At 34.5% G+C, this 16,107-nt stretch overlaps 1 protein-coding gene and 1 long non-coding RNA gene across 4 annotated transcripts; one reads left to right on the forward strand and one right to left on the reverse strand.

Moving 5' to 3' along the window:
- Positions 1–1,020: 1,020 nt before the first annotated feature.
- Positions 1,021–15,542, forward strand: Vari (MAGUK p55 subfamily member vari). 3 transcript variants are annotated; one of them, XM_083101468.1, is made up of 8 exons: positions 1,021–1,491; positions 5,492–5,607; positions 11,075–11,374; positions 11,951–12,187; positions 12,345–12,819; positions 12,910–13,244; positions 13,467–13,541; positions 14,165–15,542. In XM_083101468.1, the coding sequence occupies exons 1-8, from the start codon at positions 1,392–1,394 to the stop codon at positions 14,339–14,341; spliced, it is 1,815 nt and encodes a 604-aa protein (XP_082957594.1). In that variant the 5' UTR covers positions 1,021–1,391; the 3' UTR covers positions 14,342–15,542. The 3 variants fall into 3 exon arrangements, with proteins under 3 accessions (XP_082957594.1, XP_082957595.1, XP_082957596.1); XM_083101469.1 differs by lacking the exon at positions 1,021–1,491 and adding an exon at positions 3,186–3,502; XM_083101470.1 differs by lacking the exons at positions 1,021–1,491; positions 5,492–5,607 and adding an exon at positions 8,605–8,885.
- LOC145972690 (uncharacterized) lies at positions 6,429–8,049 on the reverse strand. The gene is made up of 2 exons (XR_014439252.1): positions 7,694–8,049; positions 6,429–7,415 (listed from the first exon to the last, which is right to left on the reverse strand). It is a non-coding gene; the product is annotated as an uncharacterized LOC145972690 (long non-coding RNA).
- Positions 15,543–16,107: the final 565 nt, after the last annotated feature.

Raw genomic sequence — 16,107 nt, forward strand, 5'->3', positions numbered from 1 at the left:
TTCTTCAATGGCCGTAGTTTTCCTTATCAGAAGTCTGACTTTGGCACGGATATCTGAATCTGCACTTTTTCATCTTAATGTTATTTTCCGCTTTTCAAACACATGAGGAAGGATATTATTTCTCGATAATGATAAGGTCTTTGGAAAGAAAAATTTTAATTTTTTTTTTAATGTAAAATTATAAGGAGCAATAACACCGCAGTAAATTGAAGCCACTCGCCATCTCGTCTTAATGACACGAAATACAGAAACGATGCAACTTGAGTTACCTACCGTTAAGCCTTACATTTGCTTTAAACATGCCTACCAGATGCTAACGTCGGAATTTTCTTTGGTCTGCGTTACTTGCTAGTAGATGGCTCTTAAAATATAATGACAAGTTTACAAAAAAGATTCCAATATCTTTTATATCATAATAGCATTATTCTTTATTAGCACATTTATTACGTTAAAATGATGTGTAGAGAAACATTACGCGCATCCACAAATCTTGTATAAAATTTTTCAACTTGGATATAATTTAATTACAATTTTTGTATGACATTTTCTAAGTAAAAGGAGAATGAAACTAATTAAATACAGTAGAGACACTTGTAGAGTCAGGACGATATCTGCATGAAAAGAAAGGAGTAATCTAAAATAAATAAAAAGGGGAGCAGTAATATAAAGAATATGTCAATTTAACAAGATTGTCATTCACTTATATTTCGATTCAAAGAACATCATCGAACATTAATGAAAATAACATTTTGTAAATTTGGAGGACGGCAAGAATAATAACAAAAGGAAGTGTGTTATTTCAAACTTTTTTTGAATTTCCTTGCGTTAATTCTCCTTCATGCAGTCCCGCGAAAAATATCTCCGACCCTTTCATGGGCGCGTTTACTATCGATCGAGGGGGATATAACGTGTAACAGTCGCGTTGCCACGAGTCGAAGAATTGCCCCAGAGAGAAAGAGAGGAAGAAAGAGAGATAGATAGAGTGCACAAAGACCACCCCCTTTGCACCGACTATAAGTACCGGTCGCGGTCGGTTCGTGCGACTCATGAGCGTTCGGCGATCCCGGCGATATCGTTTTCGCATTCGCGTAAAAAGTACTTGGCGCCGAAGTCGTTTCGATCTATAAATAGATCTTGATCCACCGAACAGCGGTTTATTTTCATCGCCCAATAGCCGCGATAGCGATCATCGCCCGAAAGCATCGATCCACCAGGGAAAGCCAACGACTTAGGCACGTGAAATCTTGGACGGAGTAGCGAGTATGACAACCCCATGGAATCGAAGAATTTACGGCGAATTTTCGTAATGACTGGATCCCAAGTGAAAGACCTGAGTGATCGGCCAGGATAGGCGTAATGTCGCTCGGAATTATCTCAGAAAGTCAACCAAAATGATGCGGAGTAAATCAAAGGGAAACGTCATCGACGACGTTTGTGGTTGCTCCGCTCTTTCGTCGATCATTCAAAGAAAGAACCTCAACTCCACTTCAGGTAAGATTATTCTTTACAATTAAGACATCTCTACATGTTCTTTTTTTGTTTTTTTAAATTAAATTTAGCTTTAAATTGACATTGATATGTTGCCTAATATGTCACGAAATATACGTTGGACCGAAAGGAAAAACCACAATCATGTTGCATTTATTGCTGAACGGTAATTTGTAAGATTTGCATGAAATCTTGTTCGATGCTTTTCTTATGAAATACTTTTGGAAAGTCAAAACTGCTTTTCATCAATTATAAATAATTGAAGTAATCTGATTAAATCTGATTTAATCTGATTAAAATTATATTTAACGAAATTCAACGAGAGAAAAGAAATGTAAAATACTGAGAATATATCAGCTGCGTATATTGAATTTATTTGAAATGGATTTGAATGTCGAAGTCCAAATCTGTCGGCATGCCGTTCAGAGTTTGTGCGATTCGATCGATTGCTACGCACATGTTCTCCAGAAGACGGAAACCTCAAGCGATCGATGACGCTCGGTCTGCAACCTTGAACGAGAAAAGCTAACACTGATTGCTTACGATTTCCTTCCTGTTTATAGCGGAAAAGCCTCTTTAGGTCAATACGATTGAAATACTTCCGATAATTGTCGGCGTTAGATACTAGACTTTTATCGATTTTATATATTTTTCAATTTCTTCCTCTTTTCGATTTCTTCTCTAGCTTGCGTCAATTATCTTGCCATCACGTTTTCTTCATCTTTTCAGAATTATTTTTCCTTTTATTGCTTCAGGAATTACTATATTGATTTTCCTCTGTAATTTAAAAATTTTGATATAATTAATAGAATTCTATTTCTTTTCTCCGAAAAATTTTCTAGTACGTAAAGAAAATTTTTCTAGATAATTAAATGGAGGAAACGATGTAAAGAGATATTAGATGTACATTTGAAAAATAATAAGAAAACAAAACTCGCGAAATCGTCTGAACACGTGGAACATGGCGCGCCGATTCATTCCTCTTATTTTTCTTCTCTTCTTTCTCGTTCTACATGCTGTATGCCCCCTCCATAGGCCTACCAGCTGGTTTGTTTCTGGATACAACATCCGACCCTTCGTAGAAGCTAGCTTTGAATTTCTAAAGGCAGTCGGCAGCCAACGCCGCTTACGAATCTTTGGGTCTTCCGATCTCCCGCGCTTGTCTTTCATTCATTATTATTACTTTTTCATCACAGTTTTTCATCACAGGTCTTTTTCATCACAGTTTCGCAATTTTTTATTGTGTCTTGTTATTTTTATTTCAAGGTGAATTAGTAATTTTTTCGAACAATGACTACGCGTATTATCCGAGAAAAATTTCGAGCAAGTAGCATGAATTATGTGACGTTGAAATCATGTCAACGAGCGTAGTTGGGTTCGTCTTAGTTGCCCCACTATCTTGGCATTGTGCTGCTCGCAATCCCCTTACTTGGACCAAGTCTCTCGGGCCCTGGCAGGTGTAAGACAGTGTTTCCATTCACCGCAAAGTGATAGCAAGAAGAGCAACGACGGAAATATTTTCTTATCGAATTGCATTAAATGGTGAATTAATGCTGTAATTATTATACCAATGATAAAATTGTGACAACAGGCTTATTAACGATAATGCAAGATTCTTTAATTCTTCTAAATTTCAAGAAGAAAGTGTATATATGTATGTGTTCCGTCTTGGAAATATTAAAAAATGTGAAATAATATTTTAAACTTAAAATGATGATAACTTTTATAAAAGTATAAAAAAAAGAATAAAAGTATAAAAAAAGAATGTGCAAAAGAAATATGCAAAACAATATGTGTGTGAATATGAAAATGTAAACTTTTATATTAAACTTGCAAAAAACTAAGTTTCATAAAAATCGAAAAAGTTATCTAGAAATAATTTTCTATTCTGGTCACACGAAGCTGAATGTTGTCATCATGGTTTTCTTTGGAAAAAAAGAAAAATTGGAAGATCAGCGATTGTTGGCCAGCATGGATGCGATGAATGGCGCGATTATCCATCAAATCGATAACGGTAAAATTTCCATTATTGCAGGACAAAATATTGCTATACGGCATCTCGCGAATAATCTGTGAAACGTTTTATAACATAATAGAAATAGTTTCTCCCTCTGATAGAAATATTCACGCTTCTCCGAGATTAAAGAGAAATATTTTGTTATTCTACACACACATACGAATATATGTGTTTTCAATAGCGAAACGTATTTCTTCGAACATCCGGTGGGAATGAATGCAAATATTATCGCCAGTCGCATATTTTTAATTTCCCTCGTTTGCTTTTCCCGTAGTTTTAATATTAATTATATAGCATAACGATTAGACACATATACACACCTTTCAATTGACAACTTTCAACTCTCGCGTTTCCTGTTTGCTTGTGTGTAAAATTCATGAATACATTGCGATAACAATGCATTTCAAGACTGCATTCAGAGTTAATCAAATTGATAATAATAACAATGTATTAATACGATGAATCGATAATATTATTGATGACCGAAAACAATACAATAAGATAATATCAAATTTGTAATAGCTGTAATATATATTTTAATTATAGCATTTCTATTTTTGATATCTTTGTATATTTATACCATATACGATTGCATTATTTTTATAAACATAAATTATTATATTATTATATATATTAATATAATAATAATATAACATATACGAACATGTTTTCATAGAGAAACGTATATTTTACATGTCATCACATTTTTTAAATAAAATTTAATCTAGCTAATGCTGAAAAATATTCGTAAAAAATATATATTTATAAAAGCGTGAAAACCGGCAGCATTCCGTACACATTGTACTTCTCATGTTCCGATCCATGCTTCAATGCCTTGTAATGGCATACATTTATCATTCATGCATACTCGGCATAGGTTATTATTACATAGTCAAGTGACTTTTCATCGAGGATTCAAGTTTCAAGTATGTGTCGAAGCGTAATCGATCAATAATTCGTACAAAGCAAATCATTTAAATTTAAAAGCTGTATTTTCATTCTCTCACTGTATTTTCATTCTCTCTCACAAAATGGGAAATCAATATATTTTCCGAATATATTTCTACTTTATTCTTTTTCTTTAATGGCAAATTATAAATTATAAATTATATATGTATATATGTATGTATGTAGGATATTTAAATAAATTGATAATATCATGATAAATATTAGAAGAAATATCATAATTATATGCACTAGATATAATCGAATCGCATGTGCATCAGATACAGATATAATATCACTTAGGTGGAACGTGATAATAATATCTAAAAGACCTTGGAAAAGCATCGTACTACTTGAAGTCGCGAATAGAAGTGACGTTAATTGAAATGCACTTGGATGTGTTATTTAACAGCTTTACACTTTATCTTCGAGCTTGCGTTTGTAATAAGATTATAAACTAAAAGGAAGTGTCTCGTGTAGAGAAATTTTAAATTGTAAAATTTTTTACTTATAAATAAGAGAGACTGGTATCACAGTAAAATCCTGATCGAACAGCCAATTTTAGATATTTCTCATATATTTTCTTTTGAATTATTTGCACGTATTTATTTTGATTACTGATTTTCTTTTTAGTTTATTTTCAATTTATATTTTTATTTCATCTTTTAACTAACTTTTAATTAACACGAGAAAAAGAGAATAAACAATTGTAGAAAGAGATGCATAAAGGAAATGTTTAATAACACTTCAAGTTGAGAATTGAAAGAGATCTCGCATGATGCGTCGGCCACCTGTAGCTGACCCAAATATTGATCAGGCCGAAAGATGGCCACGCCCGGGTTCACTCTCGCATCGCTGCGACCCCATTGGCATCCCCCGCTTCTTCCTTGTGCCACCCTTTTCTAGTCTCTCTTTCTCTCTTTCTCTCTCTCAACCGTTACTACCGTTGCGGTCGTATGCCGCATGCGGCGATGCGCTGCTCCTGCTCCTGGCCCGTGAATCCGCAGCTGATTATGAACAAGTGCGCCGTTACTGTTCCAGCTGCTTTCATGCACGTACGTGACAATATCGAGGAACTGGGTAAAGTCGCCGACGACACAGACCTGCTGTTCCTGAAGGGTCTCCTCGACAGTCCGGTCGTCACGTCCCTTGTAAAGGTGAGTGCGCATCTTATCTCTAAACGAAAGTAGACGAAGAACCATCTACAATGCAAGAGTACTCGAGTATCTCTGATCTTTGTTAGCTTGCCAAGTTAAATTTTTTATGCATATCGGTGACGTTATTATATGAAAAATTTGGTCAGAAACATATGAATTTTTTATTTTTTCATCTGTATTAATTTGGATATTATTTCCAAGAAAGGAGTGTGTAAAATTAAATTATGAATGTAAAAAGATTTATTTTTTTAAGATTTATTTTTCAATTGCCTTATATATTTATCTCGATGTTGTAGATATGAAAATTCTCAATGGAAAATGATAGCAATTTTTCTTGCTCTAACTAGCAAATCGTAAACGCATGAGTGGATATAATTTCGTTTTATGCGCTACGCATAGCTTCCATATACACGTCCATGCAAACAGTCTTTACTTCGCGAAAATTTACGAGGAACACATGGATTTACGAGCGATCTTCTCTCTCTCTTTATTTCTTTCTCCGTCACTCTACCGCGATATCTTTCTTCATTGCATCGTTAAATGAAAAATTAAAACATTTGCGCAAGTGTTCTAGCAAGCTCTCTAAATACTCCATATCGTTGAACCGATGGCTTGTTTCCTTGATGTTCGTCTCATCAATAAAACGCTGATCTAAATCGGTGAACGCGATTACATAACTAAAACATGTTGGCTTGATTAAACCAGAAAATTTTAATGTGCTATTTTCTATACGTTTTTTTAAATTCCTAATGCAATTCTAAATCTAGTTTGTATAGCGTGCACGAACCAAAGAGCGAGGCAATAATTAATTATAGATCAACTGCATTTTTCAAGCAGCCATATTTATTGTCCACATACTCTCACAGACATAATATAATAATATATAATACATGATTGAACTTATGACTAATATATGTATTTAGTGCATCTGAAGAATATTTTTATTACGATATAAAATTGAATTAATCTAATATACAAAATATAATTGATTATATTAAATATTTCAGATTGTTTCGAGCTTGTGCAGTGTTAAACATCTTTAGAATATTTTTCTTGGATTGAATGCTACATCGAATAATTCTGAGGGTCTTTCGTAAAACATTTGAAAATACCTTCTACATGCCACTCTCGATTTGCTTGTATGTCGCCTAATTGCGTGCGTAGCCAAGCGATACGTGTGTGTAATTAACTTAGAAGAGTGAGTAATATCACCTCACTGGAATCTGGTCGAGTGAGAAAAACGCGGCAGGATAGAAAATAAACTCGTTTGTCACTTACAAAAAAGAATTTGATAATACGCGTGTTATTTTTCTTCGCTTTACGTGCCTTCTCTCACGTGCTTGCATCACGCGAAACACCGGGTTCGCGACACCCACGCTATTTCGGTCGCGACATACTTCTCTACCGCGAAGAATACCTCGTCGATGAAATTTATCATCGGTGAGAATCGGTCATTATGGGACGCGATGTGATTTTTTTCTATATCAAATGTGACGTATAAAAATTCTTTTCTGATTTTTATTATCTCTTTCTCTCTTTCTAGCAAAATTTTATATCAGTCTTTTCTTTCTCCATTGATTACACAATTGTATGCGCATGTGCATTTTCCCTTGTCCGAGCCCACATTCCGACAATTTACCTGACACGCAAGTAAAACATGTGACTCCAGGTAGAAAGCGGTGCCAAGAAATCATTAAAGAATCGGCTCACGCTTCTCGTTTTTAGTGCTGGATTGAGCCAACAATAGAAACTGCTGACGAGCATGATAGAATGTCTACATCTTTCGAAAATCAAGTTGGAAAGAATTCCTAGATGGCAAAAAGAAATGTAATCAACATCTGGATAATTAATTGTTTAAAAACCGGGAAGAAGATGTCATAAAAAATCAAAACCGACGAGGAAGAAAGAAATTAAAAATATTTACAAGAATGTTGATAACACACAATTACGCCTGAATGAGTCAGAGATTATTCTATCGTTTCTCACCCACATGAAGAAATATTATAATTTACAAATCAAATTAAGAGGCGCGAAAAAGAGAATAAAGATTTATGATCTCCATCAATTAACGAATTATAAAACTTACTCTCTTTCTCTTAATGTCGGATGATTGACTGCGACCTCGTAGAAACCCCTCAATTGGACGGGTCATAGGTGCCTCCGAAGAGTCATCGCTGGCTCGCAGAAATCCATGCGAGCGTGTTACAGTAGTATACGAAGCTTACATACGTGTTTTTGTAAGTCATACAAGACGACATCATTTCAGTCGGGGAGTCGGCTTTGTGATCGTACGAGAAGAAGTGGGAGGAACATACAACATGTGTGTAAATTTGTATGTATGTGGGTGACAGGACTGTAAACGTGACTATAATGATTGTACCGGAAATGGAACAATGTATTCAATTCTTTCGTCTTGATTGCAGCTATTCTTCCAATCATAGGATTACAAAGTACTCGTAAAGATGGAAATCAAATATCTCACTGTCGTTAACGTTCTCAATTGAAAGCAATAGATATGCAAATATTTTATATGCATTTTGCATGATTGTTGAAAAAATGAAGAATAGAAAAAAAGAAACAAATTCATCATTTATTTTATGATGTATGGCAGAACAGAAAGATTATAATACTGGACATACATTGCAAATTAACAGATCAATATACTCCTAATCTATTGTTATTCTTCAATTAATTTTACATAAAATTTCAGTTTCTTAATTTTAAGGACATGTGATGTTTAAAATCAAAAAGTTGTAACAAATGAGACTTTTCTCAATAATTTTCTACCAATTCAAGATTCATCAAGGGATATGCAATTTTAAGGAATTAATCGAGGGCCATTTCGAGGACCACTTTCAATAGCCCGGCCAATCTTATTCAAACGATGACCTTGGAATAGTGGCCTCCAGACAAGCAACTACGTTCCTGGAGTGAGTGTTGCATGCCAGGAGAGGAAGGACCCCCACCTGTTCTCCAGAACGGCAGCAGGCGACTCGCCTGAACAGGCTGTGCGGAGGGAGGTAGCCGACGTCAGTATAGGCGCGGCAGTTTTCTGACGTTGCTTACCTACGTAGGAAGTGTCGCGACATACTGAACCCGAATATTTTCCTCGTCTGCGTGATATATGCCTCTCTTGCCGTCCAGTAGCTAAATCTAATTTCCCTTCGTGTGTCTGACTCTGGCCGATCGATACTATCGCGAGGACATCGACACGACCGCGCTTTAGTCTCCATCAGTCTTCTCGGAGCATCGCACAGGTCACATAGGTCTTTCTCCAGGTGAGCGTCGTGTCTGACGAATGCAGAAAAAATTTCTATGAAAAGATATCTAAAGTGGACAAAACGCTGTTCTTTCTTCAGCTTTACGAATCTTCAGCAGAACATAATTATTTGAAAAATCGCGATAAACACCGTGGAATGATTTATATTAGTCAGTCTAAAGATTCAGATGTGCACTAACATGACAGTGAAATTGATAGGATTGCTATAAAATTTAACAACTCTGCCAATTGCCAGGATAAACAAGGGGAAATGATAGAAAAAGATCAACAATATACAATATCTTTTTGATGATAAAGCAAGTGACGATCTACTCGTTTGATGATATTCAGAAGAAAATCGAGGAAACGAGCATTTTTAATCGCAAGCAAAGTCTGGCATGCTTATTATTCTCAACAGAAATATGGCTTCTCGTTCATTAAAAGAACACTGCAAATCAAACGTTCAGTTCTTTTAAAGAAACGAGCAATTTATCTGAAAGGATACGCAATTTCTGTGGCAAAGTGGATAAATAAATGCTCGAACTCTTTATAATCCATAAAGAATCAGATATATGACTATAGTAAATGCGCCTCTGGCATAGTTTTATAAATATCATATTTTAAAGAAATTGGAAATCAATACAAATTCAACTCTATCGAGAGAAAATATTATTACATTAATTTGATACTCCGATAAAGTACATCTCGATAAATAATAATATGTTATAAATGCTGATTTTTTTAACAAATCACGTTCGATGTTTAAAGCACATGTGCGCGTAGAACAAACAAATTGAAAGCGTGGCGTCGAAAAGTTTTCAAGAAACATACAACCGTTATTTTTGGCCGATTGGTAATCATTGAGAAATCAATTTCGTAACACACAGTCGAGTAGGTGATGAGAAATTCACTTTCATTGCTAATAGTTGGTGAAGCCAATGTAATGATCTATGACGAGATTGAGGAAAGAAATAATTTTACAGTGAATCATCGACTTCTGATAATATTCTATATATTTATTTATTTATTTCTATATATTTATTTATTTATTTCTATATATTTATTTATTTATTTCTATATATTTATTTATATATTTATTTATTCGACTATATTATGCATGTGTTATTTACAAAATGATTGAAAAGAAACTCGCAGGCCAATTAAATAATATTTTTATTTTTCGTCCGTAAATATTTTATACTTGTTAAATTATTTTGTATTTAGAAAAAAGCGATCGTGCAAAACAATAAATTATATTCATTAAAAATTTCAATATTATGTGGATATTCAGAACTCTCTCTATCATATCGAATGATTTGTGATTGGCCTACTTTTCGAATTACTCATTCATTGTTCAACCCTACACCATTCCAAGCAAGCATATAATTAATTAGATGACTTATGTGTCAATTAGATTAACTCTAACCCAATTAAAAGTTGTCAGCATCATCACTATCACATATTTACTCTGATTATTAACAATGTATATTAACGGCCAAATTTCTTTTCGAATTTTGAAACTGTATATGTGTATAAATGTATATGTAATTATTCCATAAGCTGTATATTTAAACAATATTTATTTTTTCAGAGCTAATGTGCTTAAGTTTCTCTCTTTCTAAGTAGGTCATAGATATCAGAGTAAGTCGATTTAACAAATATTGTTACAAGAATCGAAATATACACAAGTAATTTGTTGATTCAACAACATGTACTTTCTCCATTTGCTTTTCTTTCTTTGATGAACGAAAAAAGAGACAGCCAACACTTTGCATGCTATCTCACATGATAAATTTAACAGAAACCTGTTCTCTTCCCTGACTTTTATGATTGGCAGGAATTAAGGTTACGCAGCTACATCAATAAATAAAATATAATAATAGAAAAAGATATTGCATATTTTTTGTAAACAATATCGGAAATAATATATAATATTGATATCTTTTACATGTGTGTTTTAATGCAAAATAAAGAAAACAGAATCGGTAAATATATAGTGCAAAATAATGTAAATATTAATCAAATAGAGAAAAATATATTGTATATAATATTAATATAATATATATATGAAAAATAAAACATTAATACAGATAAAAGTTATATAAGATGTAGGAGAAAAAATTGTGAAAGAATATCTATATCTCTAAGGACCATGAGAGAAACCAGTTTTTAACAGGGATTTTGACTTGAAATCTTTGTGTGGTTTAGGTCCAGGAGCGTCTGGAGGATCCGCCGGTGCCCGTGGAACCGGTATGCTCGTCCGTTTGTGACATCGTTGACGAAGTGTGTCACGCCTTCCAAACCTCCAGAAACTCATATGCTAAGGAACTGGTGAATCTTCTCGGCAACTCGCATCTAAGAGCGCTCTTGGAGACGCACGACGCAGTTGTGGAACGCAAGGAAGCGTCTTCTAAAGCGATTTCTCCCTTAGTGGCAATGCCAACGAACAAGAAGGAAGCAATGCCTATCAGGGTGGTTGGTCTTAGGAGACAACCAGACGAGCCTTTGGTAAGTCTACCTTAGAGGCATAAAGAATTTTGCGTTAAAAAGCAAATACAAATTGTTTTTATCGTTTTATCGTTTGAGAAAAGATAATTTATTGATGTTAATTTTAATATCCACAAGATATCTACTTAAAGAAATTTTTCTTGATATTTTTTATAAATTTTAATTATTTTATAATATTTTAATTATAAATACTCGAGGAAGAGAAATGTTCGTTAGAATATGCGTAAAATTAAACTTGGATGTATCTAAGATAATACTGGAAGTTTATCGTGTGAAAATCGCGAAATTCTCGAGTTAGCTGTCAGATTTGTTTAAAGGCAGAAGTACCCCATTCGCAGTTTCATAAATAAATACGAATGTTTATTTCCCTGAGGCGAGTACGATTACCAGTGCTTTAGCGATTTTCTAATACTGCATGCTTCTTCAAAATATTTTAACACATCAAAAGATGTTTATAATTTTTAACATTGAATGATTTGTTAATCATTACGCGATTAAAATACTGCAAGTAAAGGACATTTTATTGAATCGAGTGAACGAAAATAAGACATTTATTTTATGTATGTGTTTTTGTAGGGTCTGACAGTACAAGTTGACGAATCTGGGAATATGATTATTGCCAGAATTCTTGGCGGCAGCACGGCGGCTCGTCAAGAGCTTCTGAGGATAGGTGAGGTAATACTCGAGGTCAACGGCAAAACAGTTCGAAGTCCGGAAGAACTTCAGCAAGCGATTCAGGAAGCCAAAGAGAATCTGTCTCTGAAACTGGCTCCAGGTATCGCTACTGATGCGAATCGACTTCTCAAATCCACGGTAAATCCAAGTTATTTTTTTCACTTCGATGCTCCCGATAACTGCTACGTTTTTGTTCTTTTTCACGGTGCTTACTCACGTGTAGCGAATAATGTCGTGTATCATAATCGCAGAGCAATGAAAATTATAACTTATCATATTTTGTTTGATTTATTAGTGCTACATGAGAGCTCTTTTCGATTACGATCCATCGGAGGACACGCTTCTACCTTGTAGAGAAATTGGCTTACCTTTCCAAAAAGGTGATATCCTCCAAATTGTCGACCAAGCTGATCCGAATTGGTGGCAGGCACGAAGAGTGGAGGGCGAAAGTCTCGGATCGCCCGGACTGATACCTTCGTTGGAATTGGAAGAGCGCAGAAAAGCCTTCGTGCCGCCCGAGGCCGACTTTGTTCACAAGATCAGTATTTGCGGCACCAGGATATCCAAGAAGAAAAAAAGGAAGATGTATCAATCTAAATCGAACGGCGAGTTCGATGCTGCCGAGCTGCTTCTCTACGAAGAAGTCGCCCGAATGCCGCCATTTCGACGCAAGACCTTGGCCCTGGTCGGGCCACGCGGCGTAGGTCGGCGGACTCTGAAAAATAGGTTGATCAACAGCGATCCTGAGAAATTTGGCACTATCGTACCCTGTAAGAAACATACAATTAATTAATGCGTTTCATTAAATACGAATAAAGTGGATCCAATTATCATATTTGACAAACGATCTTTCTTTCAAGACACATCGAGACCACCTAGAGTTCTCGAGGAGGACGGCAAAAGCTATTGGTTTACCGATCGCGAGACGATGGAGACTGACATCAGGGAGCACAGATTCTTGGAGCATGGTGAACACGGTGGACATTTGTATGGTACGAAATTGGATTCTGTGCGGGAACTGATAAGAGCCGGCAAGATGTGCGTATTGGATTGCAGCCCAGCCGCGCTCAAGATCCTTCATAACAGTACCGAGTTCATGCCTTATGTTATATTCATCGCGGCGCCCGGAATGGAGCAGTTGAAGTCTTTATATGATCTCGGAAGGTCGACCGGTGCCAGTAATCGGAATCTAACGGTATAATTCTCTTAACCTGCCTACATTCTGTAAAAATTGTCTTCCCTGCGTCTGTTAAATTCTTCTACGCTCGCTTTAGAGCTCCTTCTGTCGATATTTATTATGCGACGCTAGCAATTCATATATGCGAAAACTTATTTATTTGTATTTAGTTTTATTTTTTTCAAACTATCAGTTCAGTTAATGAATTTTGTTGTAAAAATTCAATGTTGGCTTCGCTAGTTCGACCGCCAGAGTTCCATCAGATACAGTTCGAGAAGAGCCAGGACATTGGAATCCCTCGCGTCTTTGTACGAGGTTTGTATTGCATGACGTACGTTTATATATATTATGTTACTCAATTTTATACTCAATCCTCACAATCCTTACAATTTTAATTTTTTTTCCTATGTAGAGCATGTACTTATAATATCTTTAATTTGGAGTATTGTAAGATTATTTTAGTATGTTGTAGTCATGAGAGATTAATATCGCACGTTTTTCCATATTTTAATTCATTGAAAAAATCTATGTCATAGAATAAAACCAATGTTTCATCACAAACATGTCATGTTCTCTTGGCAAAGGTGACAATCAATTTCGTGTCATTATACTACTGTAATCAAACACTTTTCCAAACTTTTACGATCAGAGTTAAAAGAAAACAAGTTGCGATTTTATCAAAATTGCATTTTATATTGCACTCAGTATCTTTATTAAAAAGTGACTATAATGCTATATATTTGAAAGAAAAATTATTTAAAAAAAGATACCAACGAGAATTTGAAATACACTCTAAACATTATTAGGCATTCATCTAGTTTTTCTTTCGGATACTCTTGCATAACATATTGTATCACGTAAAGCATCATTTTTCTTAGAAAAATAAAATTCTATATAATAAGATAAATAAGTTAAATAACCAATTAATCCGTTAACAGGAGGATGATTTGAGATCCACGTTGGAGGAATCCGCAGCCTTGCAGAGAGCTTACGAGAAATACATCGATCTGGTGATCGTGAATGAAGATTTTGACAATACGTTTAGGCAGGTGGTTGCAGCTTTGGATGCCTTAGCTACGGAGCATCAATGGGTGCCAGTCAATTGGATTTACTAATTGGTTTTCGAATGCAGCATTCAATGTAACAGAATAGGGAGTTGAAAGAGCTGTGTGCCAGTTTTACGCGTGAATAAACGAAGGATTTATTACTGGATGATGTCACATTTGAAAACTGTGAGACTACACTGCAAAAGGTGTACATTACTTTTTTATATTCAGAATAAAACTCCGTTTATTGCGCAACTAAGGAAAAACAAGGCATGTATAATCAGAGTACAAAAAATGTTACTTCGTGCAGCATGAAGCGATATTGCTATCGCGCCTAAAAAGCGCATTCAAGAGAATCTCATTGCAGTTTATAATTAAGTGCAACGTAGTGTTTACTTTTTATAAAAATTAGCATTAGCTTTTTATAAATTTACTAAAACACGGCCCGTTCCATGGAATCTAATACTTGAATTTTCACATACATACACAATACATGTTAAATTGTAATTGAGAAGAGCTGGCAACTGAATTTTCCTCGATTCAATCTTGATAAATTCTTGATAAATAAAACAATTAAGATAGGAGATCTTATATCTAAGAATAAGATACTTTTTTTATAATGGAGAGAGAAAATCATAAGGCGCTGCATTTTTTACTGCCAATTTCTACAACGACTATATTAACAACGGGTCGATTGATGTAAAAATATTAGACTGCCGTCCAGTTAATTTTAGTATATTTTTAATTTAATTAACACATGTATATGATTATTTACATGTTCGAGTTCATTATATGTACAATTTCTCATATCTCGTATGTTTCCATTTGATTTTGTTTCATTTTACTGCTCGTGCACGCTAACAATAAGTATATTCCTGGCATAGAGTGCCTTAATAACACAAGCCTATAATTGGGTTAATGCAAAGATACTATGTCGAGACAGACTCGTCTTTATATTCACATTCAAAGTTTTGCAGACACATCTAATAACATGTTTTCTCTCTAAAGTAATGTCGGACGGACAGTCACATGTGTGCACACACACATTCGATTTTTTCAACTTCACTGATACCTTCCGAAATGCATCCATTTATCAGATTAAAATCTGAGGAATTTTGCATAGATACATGGCGAACATAACAAATTAAATATCCACAATCAAGACACTTGTCCTGTTTCGAAAAGAGCAATGTGATGCACGATGTGGAATAAAGTTTATTAAAAATATTTGTTACAAATTAGAAACATAATAAATGGATTATTATTTCAATATTCCTATCTCTGATTTTTCTTTCATTAAATCTTGAAAAGAACACTGTTAATTTATCAAGTATAAAATGATTAAATACATTTTTTACCTTTATTGCAGATTCAAAAATATAGTATATATATTAAAATGGATTGATTGTAGGTTTAATTTATGCGTGAAATATATCCTTCAATTTTTAATTGCTGATAGATCAGCAACTAAAGCAATATAATCTTAGCAAAGGAAACAACAAAATGAGCAATTTAATTAAATATATATAATAATTTTCTAATAAAAAATATTTCATATTTTAAAACTCCATTCAGCAAAAGTTCAAACAATTAGTAGAGATTTAAATCCATTTATTGTTAGCGGCGACTTGAATTTGCTTACAATTAGCAGAGACTCAAACCCTGGCGAAAATAAATATCGGAGCGTAAGTCGAATGTAAAGAAAGAGTAACAGAAGTGTAAACGAAGCTTCTAGGAGGCGTAAATTGAAACAACGAAACGTAAACGAAGTATTAACGCTTTGTTTACGTTTCGTTGTTTCAATTTACGCCTCCTAGAAGCTTCGTTTACACTTC

The sequence above is a fragment of the Camponotus vicinus genome, unplaced genomic scaffold (genome assembly GCF_025532165.1).
Source record: "Camponotus vicinus isolate PSW18456_S1 unplaced genomic scaffold, iyCamVici1.0 SCAF_6, whole genome shotgun sequence".
Lineage (NCBI taxonomy): Eukaryota > Metazoa > Arthropoda > Insecta > Hymenoptera > Formicidae > Camponotus > Camponotus vicinus.

Bases quoted from the DNA above. Each gene is read 5' to 3' on its own strand.
- Vari (XM_083101468.1), top strand. From the start codon at position 1,392: ATGATGCGGAGTAAATCAAAGGGAAACGTCATCGACGACGTTTGTGGT. The intron at 11,375-11,950 runs GTAAGTCTACCT...GTGTTTTTGTAG, and splicing joins GACAACCAGACGAGCCTTTG to GGTCTGACAGTACAAGTTGA. The intron at 13,245-13,466 runs GTATAATTCTCT...TGGCTTCGCTAG, and splicing joins CCAGTAATCGGAATCTAACG to TTCGACCGCCAGAGTTCCAT.